General features: G+C 41.4%; 2 protein-coding genes across 6 annotated transcripts in view; both read right to left on the bottom strand.

Annotated features, from left to right (window-relative positions):
- Positions 1-15,021, bottom strand: part of LOC105549785 (histone H2B type 2-F) — a 43,417-nt gene extending 28,396 nt beyond the window's left edge. The window contains exons 1-2 of one of the 4 annotated variants that reach the window (XM_011994432.1): positions 14,601-15,019; positions 12,259-12,275 (exon numbers count right to left, since the gene is read on the bottom strand). In XM_011994432.1, coding sequence (XP_011849822.1) covers positions 12,259-12,275; positions 14,601-14,977 — 394 coding nt within the window. In that variant the 5' untranslated portion in view covers positions 14,978-15,019. Of the gene's footprint in view, positions 1-4,877; positions 6,295-12,258; positions 12,276-14,600 lie in introns of those variants that run through there. The other 3 variants (XM_011994434.1, XM_011994433.1, XM_011994431.1) reach the window with 3 other exon arrangements.
- Positions 14,638-24,337, bottom strand: part of LOC105549787 (histone H3) — a 24,877-nt gene continuing 15,177 nt past the window's right edge. Inside the window, exons 1-2 of one of the 2 annotated variants that reach the window (XM_011994435.1) lie at positions 15,940-16,351; positions 14,638-14,964 (exon numbers count right to left, since the gene is read on the bottom strand). In XM_011994435.1, coding sequence (XP_011849825.1) covers positions 15,941-16,351 — 411 coding nt within the window. In that variant the 3' untranslated portion in view covers positions 14,638-14,964; position 15,940. Of the gene's footprint in view, positions 14,965-15,840; positions 16,352-24,337 lie in introns of those variants that run through there. The other variant, XM_011994436.1, reaches the window with a different exon arrangement.

The raw sequence follows: 24,337 nt of genomic DNA, 5'->3' as shown, positions 1-24,337 counted from the left end.
CTCCCTAGTAGCTGGGACTATAGGCATGCACCAGCACATCCAGCTAATTTTTGTATCTATTGGAGACACAGGGTCCTGCCATGTTGTCCAGGCTGGTCTCCAACTCCTGAGGCAATAATTGGGAGTCCAAGGCGATCTGCCCACCAATTATTTTCTTAAATGCATTTTAAAGCTACGAATTTTCTCCTGACTGCCTCACATAGGTTTTAATATTATTTGCCATGAAATATATTCCACAATGGAATGACAGATAATTAGGATAAGAAATAGCAATTCAATGAGTTATTTAAATATAGGGCTAAGATTTGAATTCTAGCTTACTGGGACCAAAGCTTGTGAAGTCTCAGGGTATGGTTGAATTATAGTGCTCTTGTTATTTCTAACGAGTGTGTAATTTTTATTCTGATATCCCTTTTAACCCATGTGCTTTTTCCTAAGAGTACATCTTAAGGAGGGCATGTTTGATTATTTTATTGTTTTATAATCAGTTAACTATGCCCTGGTCCTATATGGTTTCAGCTTTTCAACACTTGAGACTTAATTTGCCATCTCACTTATGGTCGATTTTTGTCAATAGTCCATGTGAATCTGAAAATAAGGTAACTTTCCTATTTTGAATATAGGATGGCATAGGCATAATTATAGTTATGATTAATCTTATTAACCATGTTCTTCAAATTCTCCATATCCTCAATAAGTTTCAATCAACTGGATCTGTCAATTCCTAAGAAAGGTGTATTAAACTTATCACTGTGATTATTGACTTACATGCACATATGTGTGTGTATCCTTGTTAAATGCAAATAATTCATGGTCATTCCTTAATGGAGCACTACCTTTATGAATATGAGATACCCTTCTAGTGCCATATATAAATGTATTTTTAAACCTTTTTTTTTTTTTTTTTGAGACAGGAACTTGCTCTGTCACCCAGGCTAGAGTGCAAAGGTGCAATCATAGCTAACTGCAGCCTCGACCACCTAGGCTCAAGCAATCCTCCTCCTCAGCCTCCTAAGTAGCTGGGACTACAGGTGCATGTAACCATGCCTGGCTAATATTTTTACTTTTTATAGAGACAGGGGTCTTGTTTTGTTGCCCAGGCTGATCTCGAACTCTTGGCTTCAAATGATCCTCCTGCCTCAGCCTCCCAAAATGCCAGGATTACGTGTGACCCACCATGTAAGCCCATATTTTTCTAACTTCTACAGTAATAGTATCTGTATCCTATTTATTTATAACATAAATCTTACTTAGCCTGTTTTACTTCTCTTCACTCTTGCTCTCCCTACCTCCCTCCTATATCACCTGGAATTGGAATTCCAGGTTTTCTTTTTAACTTTCTAGAACCTAAATTCACTTTGTTTAGCAATATCTTTTACCAAATACATTACCACCGTTGCTTCTGTTATCTCACATCTTCCCTTATGATTTTTTAAATTATTGCTGGAATAGAATTCTGAAAAGTCACCCACACTTAAGTGATAGTTTAATTGAATTCAAGATTGTTTTCCCTCGATTTTAAAAAATAATGCTTCGTGTCTTCTTATATCCAGTGGAGCCCAAATGAGAAGTTGGATGTAAATTTAACTTCCATTTCTTCATAAGCATTTTCCCTGAATATGTTTAGAAATTTCTCTTTGTTCTCAAATTTTGTCACTGTGAATCTAGGTGAGAGTCCTTCTCATCCTGTATGCTCAGAATTTAATAGGACCTTGCAGTCGAAGGATGTATGTATGCATTTAGATCTTGTGAAATATCCTCCTTTTCTCATGACTGTGGTTGCATACTACACAATAGTAGGTTGTACACTACACATTGGCAAATCTTATTATTCAAATGGCATCCCCTGAAATTGTGCAGTACACAATCAGCAAATCTTATTTGGTAGATCTGTATTTTATTTCTTACATGTTCTCAATTCTCCCCTCCTCTCTAACTCCTCATCCTACTAGATGAGTTTAGAATATCTGGATCTATTTTTCATATCATTTAACTTTTCTTTCATTTCTGCATGCATCTTTTTATATGGCTTTGTGGAGGAATTTCTGGCTTATCTTGATCATTGTGAGTGGGGAGAGACTCAAACTATGTGTTTCCTGTGCTTTCACACCACAACACTCAACACAGAAGACTGACCAAATGTGACGGGGGCATGGGTGGGGAAAGGGTCTCCACACAGCAAGCAAGCAGTCAGTTCTGCAGTGGACAGCAGCTGAGTATAACTCCAATTCAATTTTTACACTATTTGTCAGGAGATCCCACAGGTTGAGGGCCAAGTCTACCAGACTGCCCCCACTTTAAATGCCAGTTGCAAGTCTGGGCCTCCAGAACTTCTGACCAACTATTTCCAGGTTGGGATTCCCATGGCTTCCTCCTTTGCATTGGATTAATTTGCTAGCTCCTGAAACTCAGAGAAACACTTGTGTTTACTGATTTATAACAAAAAATACAGATGAAAAGATGCATAAGGGCTCAGCCTCCCAAAGTGCCAGGATTACATGTGTGACCCATATGGGGGAAGGAGCATGGAGCTTCCGTGCACCCCCACTGGGTGCGCCGCCCTTCAGGAACCTCTACATGTTCAGCTATCCAGAAGCTCTCCAAGCCCTGTCCCTTTGGGTCTTTACGGAGGCTCCGTTACATAGGCATCACTGATTAAACCATTGGCCATTGGTGATCAGCTTAACCTTCAGCCCCTCTCCCGTCCCAGGAAGTTGGAGGTGGGCTGAAAGTCCAAACTTTCTAATCCTCCCTTGTTCTTTCTCGTCACCAACCCCCATCCTGAAGCTACCCAGGGGCTGCCAGACATCAGTCAACTCATTAATAAACAAAAAGACATCACTTTAGTGTTTCTAAGGATTTTAGGAGTTGTATGTCAGGAAATGGGGTTGAAGACCAAATATATATTTCATAATAGCACAATCTTTCAGCTTATTTATGTTCTCTTGGCTATATCTATCCTGTTCTGGATTTATCCCTTGTTGAATTTTTACATAAATAACAAAATTTTAAATTTCCAAGGCGTGGGAGCGCCCAGTTACTTGGTACATTTTCCTGCCTCCTTGAATCAAATGACCGCACTCATTGCTGGTGTCAAAGATGTCAGTCACCAGCCAGGCATGGTGATTCACACCTGTAATCCCAGCACTTTGGGAGGCCAAGGTGGGTGGATCCCTTGAGCCCAGGAGTTTGAAACCAGCCTGGGCAAAATGGTGAAACCCTGTCTCTACAAAAAATACAAAAATTAGCTGGTTGTGGTGGTGCATGCCTGTGGTCCCAACTACTCAGGAGACTGAGGTGGGAGGAGAGCTTGAGCCCAGGAGGTTGGGGCTGCAGTAAGCTGAGATCGTGCCACTGCACTCCAGCGTGGGCAATAGAACAAAACCCGGTCTCTAGAAAACAAATAAAAAGACTTCAGTCACCAAGGTAGGAGACGGGCAGATACTCCTGCTGAAGTACCTGAACTGTCATCCTGTCAGCTGCCCCAAGACCAACTTTTGTCTCCTGGTTCCAAAACATGTGGATCATTTTTTGGTCCACTCCTGTCTTCTGCAGAAGTCCTCCTTGGCACTCTTCACTGTTACCCCATCTGCCATCTTTGTCCATTTTTTATCATTTCTAGGAATTTGGGGTAGAATATGAGAAGAAAGCAACATATCTTCAGTACACAATCTTGAATCCGTAGCTATTTTTCACCTGTGCATTAGAGACGGGAAACTTGCAGAGCCCTCGACGGGACTTCCCTACGACCATCAACTAATATTTATTGAATTGGTTATTAGTAGGAAACATTAAGCAATTATCCTTCATAAAAACATTATGAAGTAAGCATTACTATATTCCCAGTTTTAAGATGAGAAAACACAGATTAAAAACACCCTAAAGAGCAGAGCCAGGTTACACACCACGTGGTCCGTCTCAGGAGCCTGCGCTCTTTACTAATACACTATACGATGGCATATCCGGATGATTTTGGGAACACATTATACTTCTAACCTGCCAGGAGGGCCAAATATATTTACTTTGTCATCTCTGTGCTGTAAGGGGCCACATTTCTACCCATCAACTCAATCTACATTACTCAAGCCTGCTTGTAATTCATATGTTATTTCCTCATGCCAGGAACAATAGTCACAGTTCTGTTTTGCTACTCTTTTATCTTTGCGACTCAAATTCCCCCCTCCCCACTATAAATGATTTGCACATACTAGTCTAGAAAGATTTATCTAATATGCCACTTTCCCCCACAGACACATCTCCACAATCATAAGCACCATGAAATAAACTTCTCTTAGACAAATGAAAAATTTTCTTACTTTTTTCCTCCAGGCTAAGGATCAGAATTCAAGTTTTACTTGGTTAACTCTCCAGCTAATCCGAAAGCTGTCTTCTTCTCTATAGATGCTTGCTGTTTCAGGGGGGCAGGTGGGAGTTAAGAATAATTTCCATTACCTAATTCCTTGATACTAATGTGAAAAAATTATGAAAATCAGAGGTCAAACACTTAAAAAGATCCAGGAAAAATCTCCTACAAAGACACTTAAATAAGCAAAATCATCAAATTTTCATAATGCGACAGGGAGAAGATTGAAGAAACCAAAAAAAGCAAGTATGTTCCTTTGCTGGAACTAATCCCATGGCTGATATATACATGTAAGTTAATCAGCATACCTTTCTCCTGCTCATTATTCTATATATAATATGGGTCTTAAGTAACTAAACATTCCAAACTAAATGAAATATAGTTCCAGAGAGAAATTATAAGTAGTTTAAGACTTAACCCTTTGTATTAATCAGAGTTCTCCAGAGGGATAAAACTAATAGGGGAGACATATACCTATATCTATAGATGATAATAGATTAGATATAGATATAGATATATTAAAGGGAGTTTATTAAGGAGAATTGGCTCACATGATTACAAGGCAAAGTCCCACAGTGGGCCGTCTGCAAGCTGAGGAAGAAGCCAGTAGTGGCTCAGTCTGAGTCCAAAAGCCTCAAGAGTGGGGAAGCCCACAGTGCAGACTTCAGTCTGTGGCTGAAAGCCCAAAAGCCTCAGGCCAGCCACTGGTGTTAAGTCCAAGAGTCCAAAGAACCTGGAGTCTCATGCCCAAAGGCAGGAGGAATGGATGGAGGCATCCAGCACAGGAGAGAAATGAAAGCCAGAAGACTCTGCAAGCCAGCTTAGCCCACTTCTTTCTCCTGCTTTGTTCTAGCCACCTGGCAGCCAACTGGATGGTCCCAACCCACATTGAGGGTGAGTCTTCTTCTCCCAGTCCACTGACTAAAATGTTAATCTCCTCTGGCAACACCCTCACAGACACACCGACAAACAATACTTAGCTATCTAGGCATCCTTTAATCCTATCAAATTTATACCTAATATTAACCCATCACATCCTAGAATTTAGAATTTTCTTAAGAACATTGAATGACCCTTGCCTAGGGTTGTATTTGTGCTGTGGCTGAAGTCTGTTTTAGACTCCCTCCTGGCCTAAAGAATTTTCCTTCAATGCATTGAAAAATGTTAATCCCACAAACTAGAAACCAAGACTTTTGCAAAATCAAAACATCATTGAGAAGGCGGGTGTGAGGAAATCAAGCCTTTATCTTTAGATATATTCCATTCCTAGGTGTTAAAAACACTAATATTAAAAAGTGGTATGGATCTCCACCTACCCTCTGGTAATTTGCAGTTATTGCCCTTTGATCATGTAAAGCAACTGAGATCATTTGCTCCTGACTTCACGTCACTAATCTGTATCCTTCATTTTTTGCTCCAAGTGTTGCTTCTTCTGAGTGCCGAGTGCTGCCCAGTACCTAGATTGATCTCTCTCTCTCTCTCTCTCTCTCTCTCTCTCTCTCTCTGTCTCTCAGTATCCAACCAATCCCAAGCTGTATTACCTCTTTACCATCTTTGGGAAAGTGGACCAGTATCCAGGCTTGGATAAGCCAAGGAAAAATACTAAGGAACTGCTTAAAGCTCTAGTAGTTCTTCTACTTTGCTGTTTTTGGCTTTGGCCATCTAAAGCAAAGTTCCTTGGATTGGTTGACAGTGAGATACTCTCTAGATTCTTGTGTCTCTTTTTAGTAGGACCACCTAAAATGTGTCATCCATTGTGTAACGAGTTCTTGACCAAAGAAAAGAAATCTGAAGGTCTTCGGACTCTGTCATCTTCCTTGTTTGCCACTCTTTGGATTGTAATTTGAAGAGAAAAAAAATCTTCCTTGTTTTCTTGCAAAAATGTTGGATGCTGAGTAGTTGGCAAGAACAGTAACTTCAGCTAGAAAATGCTGGAAACAATTTAACAAGCAGAAATGATTAACTCAGAAATCATCGACAGAACTCCACCAACCCCATTTTTAAATTTGTTTAAACATTTCCCAAATTATTTGCACATTCTTCTTTTGGCTGTAAGACATTATTTTCTCTATGCTAGCTAATAGTTTTCCAGATAATTTCTATTCCCTTGACTTGTTCTTATGTTAAATCCTCAAAATTAAGGGCTTTCCGCTCAAAAATCAGAAATAGGAAAGAAGTGTTTAATGAAATGATTTCACTTTTTTCTGAAAGTATTGACGTGAAGTATTAAAAGCATCATCTGATAGAAAAAGAAGGTACTTGCCAAATATTATATCGGCCTTTATAGAGCACTAGTAACAGACACTAGTAACTCAAAGTCTTTTGTTTCCTAATTTATTCTTTTCCTAATAGGCCACGTAGCAGACACTGAAGGTTCTACGTAACAAAGGTCCTACAAGTAAATTGTGAAAATGCCTTACTGGATGGTGTTTCTAGAATACAGAAGGTCTTATTTCCTTAATGCAAGATGCTTAGGGAAGTCACTCTCAAGTCACCAGAAATCTACTAAAGCACCACTTGCTGGAAAATGGAATGTGCTTTGGAAGTACAACAGTGCTCTTGCAAGCACCTTCCTAACCATAACAATAATAAGAGCAACACTGATCAAATATGTACCATGTTTCAGCCACTGTACTAAGTGCTTTGGGTACATTACCTCATTTAATCTTCATATCAAGCCTAGAAGATAGTTTCCACTATTTTTCCCATTTTACAGGGGAATAACTTGAGGATCAATTTGCTGTAAGGAAGTTTATTTATCACAAGTAGTAAAGAAACTTTTCCAAGGTCATACAGTCCTTACGTGGGGAAGCTATACTCAAAGCTGATGTTCATCACCACTACAGGATAGTGCCTTCTCAGCAAGAACTACTCTAACAGTGCTAAGAGGAGAAATGGGCAAGGTGGTAAGAGCCAGAATATCTGTTGTTGATGTTGCAGATTCAGCTCTGAACTTATGACCCTAAAATGATCTCCAACCTCAGCTGCCTGAGATGCCTTCAGCATGATATGTGATCATGTGAAAGCTATGTTATATGTATTATTTTTACTACCTCTTCTGCATCCAGATAGGTAGATTTTTTTCCTCTAGAAAAAAAAAAAAAAAAACAGAAAAGAACTAAGACAAAAAAACAGGAAGATCTTAGCAGAACCAAGGCAGATTAGATTATATTAGCCTTGAAAACGGTGATAGCAATCAGTGATGTTGAACCTGAAATAATTTAAATAATTATCAGCAACTTACCAGAGCTACATTAGTGGACCACTGGGATCTCTCTTATTTGGGTCTCAGTCTTCCATAAAGTGAAGGGACTATAATTGTCCATCTTCAAGGTTCCTTCTAATTGTGACTCATGTATAACCCCTTGACTCTTTTAGGAGATTTCTGGCAGTTAATGTCAATACTACCCTTCATATTGCCTCTGAGTTAGCTTAGGTAAGGTCCTTAAATACCCAATGACTTATACTCTGAGGCTTCTAAACTGTTATGTGGACCTTGGTGGTTGCAACTTCACCCAAATCCTCATTCTGTGTTGTGCTGTCCCTAATTTAGAGGGCACAAGATTTCAAACTCAATTGTTTGTTAAATTCAACTCTTGGAGCTCCACCTGTCATAAATACAACCCCATTTCCCATGTACTCAATTACTTCTGTTTCTCGAATCCATCATTCATCCCAGATATTTAGTGCCTAATGTATTTCAGATATAGTTCTACATAATAGGGATAGAGCAGTGTATGAAACAAAGTACCTACCTTCATAGGACTTATTCTGAGGAGGTAGGAGGGGAGACAAATGTATTACTCAGATATAGTCTAAGTTATTATAACAAATAAGTCTTTTAAAACAGTGGCTTGAATAAGATACAAGTTTATTTATCTCTAATGTAACAGTCCAGGGCTAACAAAGCAGTTCTGCCATCCTCATCGCAGGGCTTCTGCCTCTGGGTCCAAAGTAGTTGCTCCAATTCCTGCCATCACATCTGCACCCCAGCCAGTGCAGAGGGTAAGAGGGCAAGGGCAACATATACATATTCTTTTTTACGGCACAAACTAGAAGTAATATATACAACTTCCATTCACATCTCATTGGCCCCAAACTTTGAACAAACCCAGATGCAAGAGAAGCTGGTAAATTAGGCTTTAATTGAGAAGCCATGCGCCCAGAAAGCAGGGAGTTAAAGTATACAAGGAAAGATCATTTTTATGGATATCAGTCTCATTCAGAAATAAACAAGTAAATAAATACATTAGTATTCAGATGACATATGGAGAAAAATTAAGAAAGTTATGAGAGGCCAGGCACAGTGGCTAACACCTATAATCCCAGCACTTTGGGAGGTCAAGGGAGGGGTGGATCACAAGGTCAGGAGATCGAGACCATCCTGACTAACACAGTGAAACCCCATCTCTACTAAAAATACAAAAAATTATCCGGGTCTGGTGGCAAACACCTGTAGTCCCAGCTACTCGGGAGCGAAGGTTGCAGTGAGCTGAGATTGCACCACTGCACTCCAGCCTGGGCAACAGAGTAAGACTCCATCTCAAAAAAAAAAAAAAAAAAAAGTTATGAGATAAGGAATACCAACAAGTGAGGAAAGAAGAGGAGGGGGCTTGTTATCTTACCTAAGATGTTCAGGGAAGACCTCAATGATAGTTGGTAAGGTAACTTCTGAGCAGAAGCTTACAATAAATTAGGAAGCCAGTCATGCAAATATCTAGGGAAGAGCCTTTTGAGAAGAGGAAATAGCAAGTGCAAACATCCTGAGATAGAAGGGCCTTGATGTAGTCAAGGAAGTACAAGGAGAAAATTATGATGAAATGGAGCAAACTAGGGAGTAGTAAGAGAGAAGGTCAGAGAAGTGAATGTGGGCCTTGATACTGAAGCCATCGGAGGGTTTTCTGTTGGGGAGGAGTAAGGGAATGATATGATCTGACTTATGTTTCAAAAAGTGTACTCTAGCTGCTTTGTGGGAAATACAGGAGGGAGAGCAGAATCAAGGAGGCCATTTAAAAAGCCACTGCAAATATTCAACATGTGGAAGCTTGGAGCAGGGAAACAGTGGTGAAGGTGGTGAGATGTGGTTAGATGCTGGACATATTTTGAGTCAAGAGGATTTTCTGATAAATTGCATATGGAAAATAAGAAAAAGCTTATTCACTCACCACTCTAATAGTCACACCAGTCTATAATCCCAGCACTTCGGGAAGCCAAGGCAGGTGGATCACTTGAGCCCAGGAGTTCAAGACCAACCTGGGCAACATAATGAGACCCCATCTCTACCAAAAAACTCTAAAAATTAGCCAGGCATGGTGGCATGCACTTGTAGTCCCAGCTACTCAGGAAGCTGAGGTGGAATGATCACCTGAGCCTGGGAGGTCAAGGCTGCAATGAACTGTAATCATGCCACTGCACTCCAGACTGGGTGACAGAGCAAGACCCTGTCTGGAAGAAAAAAAAAGGGGGCGGGCATGGTGGTTCACACCTATAATTCCAGCACTTTGGGAGGCAGAGGCAGGCAGATCACCTGAGATTGGGAGTTCGAGACCAGCCTGGCCAAAATGTGAAACCCCACTTCTACAAAAATATAAAAATTAGCTGGGCATGATGGCTGCCATGTGTAATCCCAGCTACTCGGGGGGTTGAGGCAGGAGAATCACTTGAACCCGAGAGACAAAGGATGCAGTGAGCTAAGATTATGCCACTGTACTCCAGCCTGGGTGACAGAGTGAGACTCCATCTCAAAAAAAAGAAGGAAGAGGGAGAGAGAGAGAAAAGAAATAATCATCACACCCCAAGAAAAGACAGCCTCAAGAAAATCAAGCTACGACCATGGTGAACAATGCTCCAAGGGTTTTGTGATGCTGTAAGCTGAGTATGATGGGCATAAATTGTTTTGCACTCTGCAGGTAGGAAGGTGGGATAACCAAAGCTGTTCAATATAATATTAAAAAATAAAATCTCGATTGAAGTAAAATAAAAGTTTTCTTAAGAGATATATTAAAGTAAATGGAAATGTTACAACCTGGATGAGGGGTAAGGAATTAATAACCTCTAATCACAGAATAAAAATGGAATGATTGAGAATTCCATCTACCCAAATCAGACAACTAAAAAGTTGAAAGAGGTTACAGTAAAAATTGGGTAAAACTAAATCTTAAAAAAAAAAAAAAAAAAAAAAAAAAAAAAAAAAAAAAATTCCAGAGGATACATGATATACTCGTCACAAAGAAAATTCCAGTTGAATCTTATGGACTTGAGGAATGGATACCTTTGTGTCTCCATCACTTAGCGCAATAACTGGTACCATGTAAGTTCTCACAGAATTTTCCTGAACTCTCCAACCAGAGGCAACCTTTCACTCTCAATTCACATAACATTTCCTTCTTACTCCTCTTTTGGGAATAACACATCTTGCTTTAATTGTATTTATCTTTATGCCAGTTTAATTCTCTCTTTTAGATTCATTTACATCTTTGTATCCTCTAGCTCATTATTTTTTCAAAATAAAATGGATTCAAATAAAAAATTATTAAAGAGGTAAAGTAAAAGAAAATATTACAACCTGGCTGAGGGGCAAAAATTATATGTTCAACGTATATTTGATAATACATACTGAGAAAACACAGCCTACTTTTACTTTTCAAAAGTTTGTTCATGTTGACATTGTGGGACCTAGAAGATTTTTATCAAGTTTTCTATTTTTGCCAAGTCATATGATCTGTTACAGTTCAGCTAGAGTTAACCAAATGTAGAAAAAAAAAACAAAAAACTTCCATAATATCTAGTAATTCTCCAAAACAAGCTTGTTCCTTCCTTGTTGAACACTGACATTCTTTGGTAACTCTAACTTTATCCCACAGAGGTCATGTACTTATTTCCCATATGTTGTCCTATGCTTAAATTCCAAATTCAGTTGCATTGACTTTTAGAACAGCTTTAGGAACTGCACCTAGTTTTAAAATACATTATTTGTCTACAAATTATGACAAAAGATTAAACTGTCATCTTTGTAGGTTTCTACACATACTCCAACTCATTCACTAATCCTTGAAAAGATTATGTAACCAATCTCAATGCCCTGACCCAGGTCAAGCCCATTTCTACATGTGCAGTGTTCTCTGGATCTGATATTTAAAGCCCCTTATCCTGATACTACATACCTTTTTTGTCTTCTGGAATGCGCCTCTCTTCTCATCCTTTTTCAAGGCACTAGAAAAGCAGACCATTTCTCCAGCACCTCAAACCACGGTGAGAAAGCTCCACTCGAATCTCATCATTTTGGCTACGTAGATACATTGGCTCAAGGGAAGATGCCAAGTGTAGTACTCTACCATTCTGAGGATTTTTGAATCTGTAACAGTTGTGTCAACTGGGCCAATAATTATGAAGGGCAATAATCAAGAGTATCCATGCTGGCCGGACGCAGTGGCTCATGCCTGTAATCCCAGCACTTTGGGAGGATGAGGTGGGCAGATCACGACCGTGGTCAGGAGATCAAGACCATCCTGGCTAACATAGTGAAACCCCGTCTCTACTAAAAATACAAAAACAAAATTAGCCGGGTATGGTGGTGGGCACCTGTAGTCCCAGATACTCAGGAGGCTGAGGCGGGAGAATGGCGGGAACCCAGGAGGCAGAGCTTGCAGTGAGCTGAGATCATCCACTGCGCTGCACTCCAGCTGGGGCGACAGAGTAAGACTCCATCTTAAAAAAAAAAAAAAAAAAAAAAAAAAAAATCCATGCTAAAGAAGAAAAAAAGTTAGAAAAAAGGTAGAGAAAAATATTTACTGGAGTATTTGAACCCACCACTCTCAGATCAATTTTCTAGTGTTCTGTTGACTGAGCAACCAGTCAACAAACTTTCACTGAGAAGCTATTTTATAGTAGGCATTGGGATAGCCTTTGTGGACTACCAAGAAGCATATGTCTCTAACAGAAGACAAACAAGAAAATGTAAAAACAAGAAAAAGAAATTGAGGAATAAGGCTACAGTTTACAAAGCTACACAATTGTTCATTGTGCAAGGAGTGAGGCCTTAAGAAAAGACTTCCCTGTGAACTACAATGAGATGAAAAGGTTTCTCAGAGTGAGATTTGAACAAGAGTTTAAAGAACTGACAGACTGATAATAAGTTTCAGGTAGTCTAGAGGACTGAGTACTAAAACTCAGAACAATGTAATAAAAGCACAGAAGAGAAAGTTAGGATGTTTTACATGACGGTAGAACATTTAGGCTAAGCTGGAGGACTTGGGAGAACAAGTGAAGAAGGTAAGTTTTGGTTAGATAATAGGTGGCCTTTAGTTTCAGGATGAGGATTTGGAAGTTAATCTTTTGGTCAATGGGTAATAAATGATGGTATTTGTGTAGTTGAGCCAGTCGACAATGCTTTAACAACTTCAAAAGGCCCTGAAAGACATGGTCCTAATCCATAGGAAAAAATGAACTCCTGACTTCAGGACCCTAAGCTAGGAGGAGATTGGATAGACTCTCTTATGGCCCAACGGTATAGAAAATAGACCACTTCGGCCATCTCACTTATTGAGTAACCTTTCCTACCAGAAAATGCGCTATATATTATTTCTTTTCTTTCAATGGAAATTTTGGATTCTCAGTTATCTTTCCCTGACCTCTTGTCTGGTGATCAGAAAAAGATGACTAAACTGGGAATCTTAATTTTCTAGTGGAAAAAAAAACATGTATACCACATTTTATATAACTTTTAATTGGGTGTAAATTTGAACTCCAACATCATAAAAATTATTAGTAAAATTCATTTTAAGCACAAAGTTGTTAATTCCCCCAAGATTTATCAAGAATGGCTTAATTTCAAAGGCTGTCAAGTTAATTATAAACTAAGATTTTCCAGTTGCACCAAGGGCACATTTTATTTGGCAAAAGAAGCATCCACTGGCTTTTGTCAGGATGAGTCTTGAGTTATACAAGTTTTGAACTGAGAGGTCTTCAGAAATTCATCCCACATATTAACTGTGGCCTTCTCTACACCACAAATTCCCCTCCACTCATCCTCAAATTGTTTCCTTTCTCAGAACATCTGTGACACAAAGACTGTGACACACCCACAGGTCGATTAACCTGAGTACCCAACACCTATTAAAACATCCACACTCCTGAGAACACTAAAAACCAACCACCTCCTCAGGTCCCACCTCCAGTCTAGCTGAATCAGGAAACCTCAGGATAAGCACCTGGAAGCGGGTTTAACAAGCGCAAAGGTGATTCTTATAATTGGGAAAGTTTGTTACAGAACCAAGACACGGTCCTTGCCCTGGAGGAGGTATTTTCCTGTGGAGAAGGACCTGTAAACAGCCTATAAAGTGCTCAGCTTTCACCAAGAACAAAAACATGGACTGGTAGGGTTAAGGAAAAGTTTGATTGATATGAGGATTAAATCCTGAAGATTAGGGATGTCTTTGGGCGCTGGGGTCTCTCAATCGCCAAAGATCGACATTATAGGATAGGTAGCTTTGTCCCCCCGGCCTGTCCTGTGCCTTATGCCTAGCACTCCCGGCCTCTGCCCATTGGATACTTGTAGCACCCCACCTGACAACCCAAAACATCTATAGATATTGCCAAATACTCCACAGGGGGTGGGGGCGGTGGCAATATATCTCCCTGATTTAAGTCACTGGAATGGAAGTTAGGGGAGGATGGCTAAGTCAGGACTTGCAAAAAGGCTAAGGGACGAAAGCACATGGCTATATTCGACAAAGTTTGTGACAGACGCCTCTAGGTATATGTTTAAGGAAAACAGATTAAAACACTAAGAAATAGAGGTTGGACTGAGGGTTTCTCATCTGTATAGGAAATCTCATCTTGTTCATTACTTTCAGAAACGAAAAGGAAAACGACTTTGGAGATACAGGTTAAAGGTTGAAGGGGTGGGAAACCACCCCGTGCCTCCCTCCCTCCCTCCCTCCCTCCAAAACATCCCAGAACGATAGTCAAACCTTTCTAATCTCTTAGTACAGGTAACTAGCAACTCAGTGTAAGACTGGGCGAGGATGACGGAGGGCCAACTCATTACAGGAGTACAAGAAACTCCTTAGTCCTAAACCCGAATGCATCCGTGACCATGGTCACAATCCCCACCTGACCAAAAGCTATCCAACGCTCTGACAAGTGTTTACAGCTGCTATCTCGATTACTGAAGTGGCTCTGAAAAGAGCCTTTGGGGTAAGGTGGTTGATCTATTGCGTCCCTTACACACCCTTACTTCGAGCTGGTGTACTTGGTGACCGCCTTGGTGCCCTCGGACACGGCGTGCTTGGCCAGCTCGCCGGGCAGCAGCAGGCGCACGGCCGTCTGGATCTCGCGGGACGTGATGGTGGAGCGCTTGTTGTAGTGCGCCAGGCGGGACGCCTCTCCTGCGATGCGCTCGAAGATGTCGTTGACGAAGGAGTTCATGATGCCCATGGCCTTGGACGAGATGCCGGTGTCGGGGTGGACCTGCTTCAGCACCTTGTACACGTAAACCGAGTAGCTCTCCTTGCGGCTGCGCTTGCGCTTCTTGCCGTCCTTCTTCTGCACTTTCGTAACAGCCTTTTTGGAGCCCTTCTTGGGAGCAGGAGCGGATTTTGCTGGATCCGGCATTTTTGCGCGAAAAATGCAACAGAGACCGAAAGAAGTAATTCCCGACTACCACAAAACGGGCTGGTTACGCGCTACTTATAGAGCTTGTATGCAAATGAGGACTCACAAAGCGCTGCGTTTTTATTGGTTAACTTACAATGGTGTCGTCAGAGGGGGTGGAGTCTATGTAAATAATAGATTCTGGTCGTGCTTCCTTAGTGGTCACTGGAACAAAAGTCTTGTTATCCAATCAGAATAGTCCATTTCACGCTAGCCAGTTTTAAGCTAGGTGAAGCGATAGTTTCAACGGCTAGGGGTTTTTTCTTGGTTTTCACTTTCCATCACAGACTTGCATACGGAAGAAATCTTAACGCCAGCTAGACAAGTTAACTCTTCCCTTGTTTTTGCATTTTTATTCTATACTTTATGGAAATTTTGTTCTCTTCCTTGAAATAATACCTCAGCCCATATATTTTTAAAAATCGCCAGGTATTTACTCCCGCCCGCTTAAATTACTATTCTGGCTTGGGCACCGCCTGTAGTATGCAATGAGGAAGATGCTGAGCTTTAATTAAACTTATACACTTCTTAAATAAACCAGGAAACGGGTTTATAATTTTTAAGGGACTCGCCCCACCCTTACACTTAGAATCTTCCACATCTCGAAACTCCCCACATTGTCTCTTGCCGCCATGCAAAACTTGACCCACAGAATTGGGAGCCAGAGCTCTGGCCTTAAACCAGCGTGAAAAGGCAGGGTCGGCCGGAACCACAAGGACCATGCCTCTGTGGCTTTTTCTACCGCCAGCCAACTCGCGGCTGGGCTTTGGGTTCTGTAACGTCACCCACCACAACGAGTGCCCCTGGCCCCTGACCGGTGCGCAAGGCAGACGCACGCCAGATGGAGAGCCAGTACAGCTGCTCTTGATGAAAACGGCAGTGGCTCTGAAAAGAGCCTTTAGATCGACCACTTAAAAATATGCCTTAGGCCCGCTCCCCGCGGATGCGGCGGGCCAGCTGGATGTCCTTGGGCATGATGGTCACGCGCTTGGCGTGGATGGCGCACAGGTTCGTGTCTTCGAACAGCCCCACCAGGTAGGCCTCGCTGGCCTCCTGCAGCGCCATCACGGCGGAACTCTGGAAGCGCAGGTCCGTCTTAAAGTCCTGCGCGATCTCGCGTACCAGCCGCTGGAAGGGCAGCTTGCGGATCAGCAGCTCCGTGGACTTCTGGTAGCGCCGGATCTCCCGCAGGGCCACGGTGCCGGGCCGGTAGCGGTGCGGCTTCTTCACCCCGCCTGTGGCCGGCGCGCTCTTGCGGGCAGCTTTGGTGGCCAGCTGCTTCCTCGGGGCCTTGCCGCCGGTCGACTTGCGGGCAGTCTGCTTAGTACGGGCCATGCTGTATCATTGTTATGAGAGAGGCCAGGCAGTCTTATTTATAGACATAGCTTCGTCTTGATTGGGCATGAAAAGGAAATTTTCAAACTTGTTATCTCATTGGTTAAAATTCAATCCTATTTACCGGGGTGGAAGATTGTTCTGCTAATCTTTCTTCCCTTATTATTTCCCCCTTTCCCGATCCTTTTCTGTAATTTTATCGATCACGGGTTGTTTTTGAAACGTTTCCGTTAAATTGGTGTAACTTTTGTAAAAGCAATGTGTAAAGCGTTTTGCATCCCATTTTAACAGATTTTTTTTTCTCAGAATTCAACTATGGCCTTCTATGAGCTATCAGCCTATGTTTCAGGTTACCTGTTACTGTAGCTCTTCTACCATAGCTAACATTTCTTTCACGTCTGGCATTTTGCTCAGCAAGTTAGATGCATTATGTACCATGGATGACCAAAGCTTAGCAAAAAAAATATGTAACTGAAGGAATGAAAAGATTGAACTTATTTATTTGACCTCCCAACCCAGCCAAAGCCACTTCATCTGGGTAGTGTGCTGACCTATATTGACCTGATATTAGAGTCTCTGTCTTCCTTTAGTCTTTTCTGCCTGCGATGTGGTTCCCTCTTCCTCATCCTCACATCAATGACCAGTTAGGTCTTGCAGATGATAAACTTCTAAATCGAAGAAGGACAACACCAGAAATATTCATTTCTCCTTTACAATGTAGAATAGTTTGTAAATAAGTGCTTATTAGCCAGATTAAAAGTTAAAGTTTCAAAGCAAATTATTCATCAATTGCTGACTTGCAAACATTTTATTCAGTAAAGTGTTTTATAATGCTTAAAAGTTTAGTATTTTTTTCTGTTCTCTATGAAGAGAGTAAAGATGCTTTGCTTTTTCAATTTCATGTGCTTTGAAGTATGTATTGTTCAGAACAGTAAATATCATAATGGTTATATAGAAGTAACTGATAGTTAAAAGTTGTAGTAGTTAATATAAAACTTTTAATCATATGCTTATTTTACTTAAAAATCATTACAAGCTATAAAAACTCAAACCTGAGAAAAGCAGGCCCAAAAAGCTTAAAACTTACTTTGATGGTGTCATTATGAACTATCTTCCTACTGAAGTAAAAGTAAAGTAAAAGTGATTTTAAGGGGACTTCCTGAACACTAAACACAATGTAGAAGTCTGTTAGCTTAATTAATATCTTCAAGAGTCTCTCATGGGCAAAAGCATCTTCCTCTCGAGAGATCTAAAATGTACAAAAGTGTAACTGATGTGAACAAATGTTATTGCTCTCTGTGGTGGTTTTGTAATAATGCCTTACAGACAGTAGGTACTACTCAGTGTTTAAAGTTCTTCTGCATATACTTTATCATTTAATCCCTACTCTGTGAAATAGGTGTTACTTTTCTCGCTTTACAGATAAGAAAACTGAGTCTCAGAGAAATTATAGCTTGTCCTGGGTAAGTAACAAAGCCTGTGTAATATTCTAAAGCAAAAGAATGAAACTGTAATGATGAAACTTTCTATTTCATTAGGCTTAGAGGATACCTTTTTTTTTTTTTTTTTCTTTTGAGACAGTCTCACTCTGTCACCCAGGCTGGAGTACAGTGGTGGGATCTCTGCTCACTGCAACCTCTGCCTCCTGGGTTCAAGCGATTCTCCTGTCTCAGCCTCCTGAATAGCTGGGACTACAGGCGCAAGCCAACACCCCCAGCTTATTTATTTATTTATTTATATTTTTACTAGAGACAGGGTTTCACCATATTGGTCAGGCTGGTCTCAAACTCCTGACCTCAAGTGATCCACCCTCCTTAGCCTCCCAAAGTGCTTGGGTTACAGGTGTGAGCCCCACGTACCCAGCCAGTACATTTTAAAGCACAAAAGCGTTTTCCCACCATGCAATCACACCATCTAGTATTTCTCAAACATCTACACCCAACTCTTCCCATCAGAAGGGAACACTACCCCATGGAATCTGGATGATAGCCCAAAGCAGCCCACCCAAGCATCCCATTTCTTTGCAATATACTTTCTCTATGATGTATGCACTCTTGACCATAATGTATAGATGTGTTCATTTAAATAAGAAAAGGGCATTCAATCAGAAGAGTAAACTTCTAATGGCTATAGGTATCATTTCCGAGAATAAAACAATCAGATGTATAGTTGCCTTAGAAGTCATCTTTAAGAACAGAATTCAGATCAATTGTTAGTTCAATTTCACCTAGTCCCCACATTGGACACCAGAGTGACATTTCTGTGAAAGGTCTCAACCCACCACTATATCAGAAGCAGCTTTATGGTGCAAAAGAAGCTCTGCTTTTCTGGAGTTGTAACATAGAGGGAATATTCCTCCTAAAATTTTTGAACTGTCCTTCAGCAGAAATTATAAGGGTGTGCAGCTTGAATACTGAGAACTGGAATTTCATTAGGTAGCACGGGGGAATAGACAAGAGAAGATTAAAATTTACCTAACAAGAAATAAACAGGCAAAAGAAAATATTAATAAATGAATTATTAGGTACATAATATTTTGTATGTACATGTGTTTACTTTTAATACAAAAGTAACGGACTAAGTTAAGATAGATGTTCCAATAAGATAGTTTATGTTTCATTTTTGGCTTCAAGTACCCTCAGGGTTACAAGTATCATAAGCTGAGACCAGCTGAATTGTTGGTTTGTGGGTTGGTGTGCCTGATTTGATTTTTCTCTTGAATGGTCTGCAGCCCTGGACCAAGTTGAGGAACACTTGAGAGTGTCAGCTTTTTTCCTTACCCCATTATAAGTTAAACGCATTCCTTAAATATCCTGCTCATTTGATAAAACTTAGCACAGCACCCTTCTCCTTTCTACTGGTCCCTAATACTACCTGTACTCTACAACTCAAATTTTTTACAATTTCTGCCTTTATTATCTAACATATTCCACTGGAATATGTGTTACAGGAAAGGGGTCCCGATCCAGACCCCTAGAGAGGGTTATTTGATATCCGGCAAGAAGGAATTCAGGACCAGTCCATAAAGTGAAAGCAAGTTTATTAGGAAAGTAAAGGAATAAAAGAATGCTACTCCATAGAGAGAACAACTCTGAGGGATGCTGGTTGCCCATTTTTATGGTTATTTCTTGATTATATGCTAAACAGCGGTGGGGTGGTGGGCCACGCCTTTAATCCCAGCTACTCCGGAGGCTGAGACAAGATCACTTGAACCCAGGAGGCAGAGGTTGCAGTCAGCTGACATCGCGCCACTGCACTCCAGCCTGGACCGAGAATCCGTCCCCCGCACCCCGCCACCCGCAAAAAATCACTGCCAGTAAGGAACACACAGCCAAGATGGGGGAGTACTAAGATGTAAAGAGATGTAAAACAGGCCGGGTGCGGTGGCTCACGCCTGTAATCCCAGCAATTTGGGAGGCCGAGGCGAGCGGATTACGAGGTCAGGAAATCGAGACCATTCTGGCTAACACGGTGAAATCCCGTCTCTACTAAAAATATAAAAGAAAAGAAACTAGCCGGGCGTGGTGGCAGGTGCCTGTAGTCCCAGCTACTTGGGAGGCTGAGGCAGGAGAATGGCGTGAACCCGGGAGGCGGAGCTTGAAGTGAGCCGAGATCTCGCCACTGCAGTCCAGCCTGGGTGACAGTATGAGACTCCGTCTCAAAAAAAAAAAAAAAAAAAAGATGTAAAATAATGTGATACATTCTGCGAGAGTTACTAGAGAGTCAGAAAAGGGCAAGAGTGTTTCTTCTCTGCCCTGAAGCAGCCAAGGGAGAAGAAGATATCTGTTGCCAACGCTGGGGTGTTACAGGTGCACACTGCCATGCCCCGCTAATTTTTTGTATTTTAGTAGACACAAGGTTTCACGATGTTGCCCAGGCTGGTCTCAAACTCCTGAGCTCAGGCAATCCACCCGCCTCGCCTCACAAAGTGCTAGGATTACAGGCATGAGCCACCACGCCCGGCCTATATATGTATATTTTTTCTAACACATACTTTTTCTTGGTGCCAACAATGTTTTAAACACTTTACATGTATTAACTCATTTTATCTTCACAAAACCCTATCAAGTAGGTAGTATAAGTATGTCCATTTACAGATTGGGACATGGAGGAATCACAGAGAGGTTAAGAAACTTTCTAATAGTCACACAGTTGGTGCCAAACCAGGTTTCAACTCCAGAGTCTCCCTTTAGTCACTATTCAACACTACTAATATCAAAGAAGTAAGATGTTGATGCAGCATTTATAGTAATTTAAAAGATTAGAAATAACCAACAGCCGGGGTATAGTGGCCCATGTTTGTAATTCCAGCAGCTTGGGAGCCCGAGGTGGGCAAGTTTGTTGGGAGCTGGAGACCAGCCTGATGACATGGCAAAACCCTGTTTCTACAAAAAATATAAAAATTAGCTGGACGTGGTGGTGCGAGCACTTGTAGTCTGAGCTACTTGGGAGGCTGAGGTGTGAGGATCGCTGGAGCCTGGGAGATTGAGGCTGCAGGCTGCAGTGAGTTATGATCACACCACTGCACTCCAGCCTGAGCAACAGAGACCCAAAAACAAAACAAAACAACCTCTGACAATGTAGGAATGCTGAAATGAATATTAATTCTAAGTAAAAACTCAACCTATCCCAATTAGCCCAAGACCACTACTTAGTCTACCTAAGCCAAGTTTGTTGACTTGTTACAATGAGGGAGAACACACAACAGAGAAACTGGTGGCAGGGTGATGGGAGGAGGGTGCTCACCAAACAAGTGGAAAATTGGACTTATCATTGATTTTGGGAGAAGAGTGGAGTGTAGTTTTCATAGGCTCAAAGCAAAGCAGGGCTGTGTGAAAGGGTAGGCATAGGATGGGACTTTGAAGTGGATCCAGGGTCTTGTTTCCTTGGAAACTACGAAGTTGAGATAGAGGTGGAATGCTGTGTTCAGAAATCCCTTACTTGAAGTTTTGCACCTGGGTTGAAAATTACTGCGTTTTTTTGTGTCAAGGTGGCTTAGGTCCTTCACTGGAGAAGGGGGATGCTTTATTGTTGCTGATACGATCTCAAGCAGCCAAAGTTCTGATGGTCTGTGATTTTGAGCACAAGTTTCTCAGTGAATAAGAAAGGAGTGGTCACTCAAAGAAGGGAGTTAAGAGCCTTTATAGCTGTAGCATGCCCTTGGGAGAAGAATGTTTTCTGTTATTTCTAGGCCAGCTTTATCTCTGTTAGTGCAGCCTAATGAATGGCAGAACAGGTTTTGATTTTCTCAGTCCTAGCGAATTTCTGCTTCTCGAAGTGCATGTTAGTGGTAATGTGTTTTATATCTTACTATCTTATTTTCCCTCCCTTAATCTATATTTTATTTTATTTCGTTTTTTGAGACGGAGTCTCGCTCTGTCCCCAGGGTAGAGTGCAGTGATGCGATCTCAGCTCACTGCAACCTCTGCCTCCCGGGTTCAAGCGATTCTCCTGCCTCTTTCTCCGGCCTCAGCCTCCTGAGTAACTGGGACTATAGGCGCGTGCCACCACACCTGGCTAATTTTTGTATTTTTAGTAGAGACAAGGTTTCAGTATGTTGGCCAGACTGGTCTCGATCTCCTGACCTCGTGATCCACCGGCCTCGACCTTCCAAAGTGCTAGGATTACAGGCATAAGCCATCACGCCTGCCCTAACTTATATTTAAAAAATTGAACTTTTCCATGTACCCCTGAACATTAAATAAACATTAAAAACAAACAAACATACAAAACAACAACAACAACCAAAAAGAAAAAAAAACAGGCTGGGCATGGTGGCTCACGCTTGTAATCACAGCACTTTGGAGGGCCGAGGCGGGCAGATCATGAGGTCAGGAGTTCGAGACCAGCCTGACTAACATGGTGAAATCCCATCTGTACTCAAACTACAAAAATTAGCCAGGCATGGTGGTGCGCGCCTGTAATCCCAGCTACTCAGGAGGCTGAGGCAGGAGAATCTCTTGAACCATGAGGCGGAGGTTGCAGTGAGCCGAGATCATGCCACTGCACTCCAGCCAGGACAACAGAGCGAGACTCCATCTCAAAAACAAAACAAAACAAACAAACAAACAAAAACCAGAAAAACAAAAACAAAAGAACCTCCCAAAAAAACCACAACTATAAGTTACAATCCATAGTACAATTAATTTACTTGGTAGAGATCATCTTTTCCTTTCATTTTGCCCTTTTATAAGAATAATAAAACGAGAAAATATCACCAATAGTAATGATCATTATGTGAAATTGTTGCAATTTTTATTTTCCTGTGAATGTGACTGGGAGGCCATGTAATGTATTTCTTTTTTTTCTTTTTCTTTTTTTTTCTGAGACAGAGAAAGGCTGTTGCCCAGGCTGGAGTGCAGTGGAGGATCTTGACTCACGGCAAGCTCCGCCTTCCAGGTTCATGCCATTCTCCTGCCTCAGCCTCCCGAGTAGCTGGGACTACAGGTGCCCGCTACCCATGTCCGGCTAATTTTTTTTTATGTTTTTATTTTTAGTAGAGATGGGTTTTCACCATGTTAACCAGGATGGTCTTGATCTCCTGACCTGTGATCCACCCGCCTCAGCCTCCCAGAATGCTGAGATTACGGGCATGAGCCACAGCGCCTGGCCAATGTAAATGTATTTCTTACTGTAGACTGAGGTCAGGAGAGTGGGCTGTACTGTACACATATTGATATTATTTGTGTCTATTCCATGTATCACTCTCTCCTGAAGCATCTAATCTCATACAAAAAAAAAAGCAAAACACAAAACCTAAGCCCAGATTCCACCTTGGCCATGTTTTAGCCCAGTAACTCACATTCCCCAGTGTCTAATCTTTACCAGAAACTTCCTTATCTGTAAAATAGGGTAAAAGCCTTTTCTTCTTTCCAGGGTTGTTGTGGACTCAAACGAGAGGCTGTTAGTGAAAGCTTTCTGTGAATTATAAAGCTCCTAGGAACTCAATTATTCCTGCTGGCTTGGCCACATAGTCTAGAAGAATCTCTACGTAATTAGCATCTAGAGATTAGATAATTTACCCATTATTTTCCACTTGCTTGTCTATTTCCCAGCATGATGGTAACATTTCCAAGGGAAAGATTTAGAATATATATTCTATGAATTAATGTTTATCATAAAAATAATGAAATTGCTAATAACTATTAATGTATTGTCATGTTGAGACTCTGCTCTAAGTACTTTGTATGGACTGTATAGCAATTTATCCCTGCACTAATCCTATGAGGTATGTGTATTTATTGTTACTGTTTTACAGATATTGAAACTAAGACACTGAGCCTCTATTTTAGCCTCATGTCTTCTTTCCTTCCAGCTTTCCCCAGGCAAGTAAAGGCAGGCCACAGTCTGCCAGTCGCCCAACCATTCAGGCTTTTCATTATTATAGGAGGTATCTGGTCAAGGACCACCACCATCTTCCTGTCCTGCCCCGTGAGTTCCCCAAGTGGAGACACAGCCTGTTCCCCAACACCTACACTCATGAACACAGGAGGGTTGGTCAAAATTGCACAGCTTTCATGCTTAGTTTTATACTCAGGTGTAAGTGACTGATAGAAGGGCCTTTTGGAGGTAGAGAGTGCACAGGCTCTGAAGAGGCAAGAGCAGGGGAAGTCTGGACCTGCTTCCAGAGTGTCCTCCCACAAGGCTTAGTGCTCAGGACCTGTAGTGGGTTGAATATGTTCCCTAAAGTTCATGTCTGTATTCTCCTTGAGAGCCTTTAGAGGGAGCATGGTACTTTCTTTCAGACTTCTGGTCTCCAGAACTGTGGAAGAATACAGTTCTGTTGTTATAAGCTACCAAGTTTCTGGTCATTTATTATGGCAGGCCTAGGAAACTAACACAGGTTGAGTATCCCTTATCTGAAATACTTGGGACTGGGAGTGTTTCGGGTCTCAGATTTTGGAATATTTGCATATATATAATGAGATGTATTGGGGATGGGACCCAAGACTGAACACGAAATCCATCTATGTTTCATGAATACCT

Source organism: Mandrillus leucophaeus, unplaced genomic scaffold, assembly GCF_000951045.1.
Source record: "Mandrillus leucophaeus isolate KB7577 unplaced genomic scaffold, Mleu.le_1.0 Scaffold457, whole genome shotgun sequence".
Taxonomy (NCBI): Eukaryota; Metazoa; Chordata; class Mammalia; order Primates; family Cercopithecidae; genus Mandrillus; species Mandrillus leucophaeus.
The sequence above is the reverse complement of the archived record's forward strand: the minus strand, read 5'-3'. Positions and strand labels throughout refer to the sequence as shown.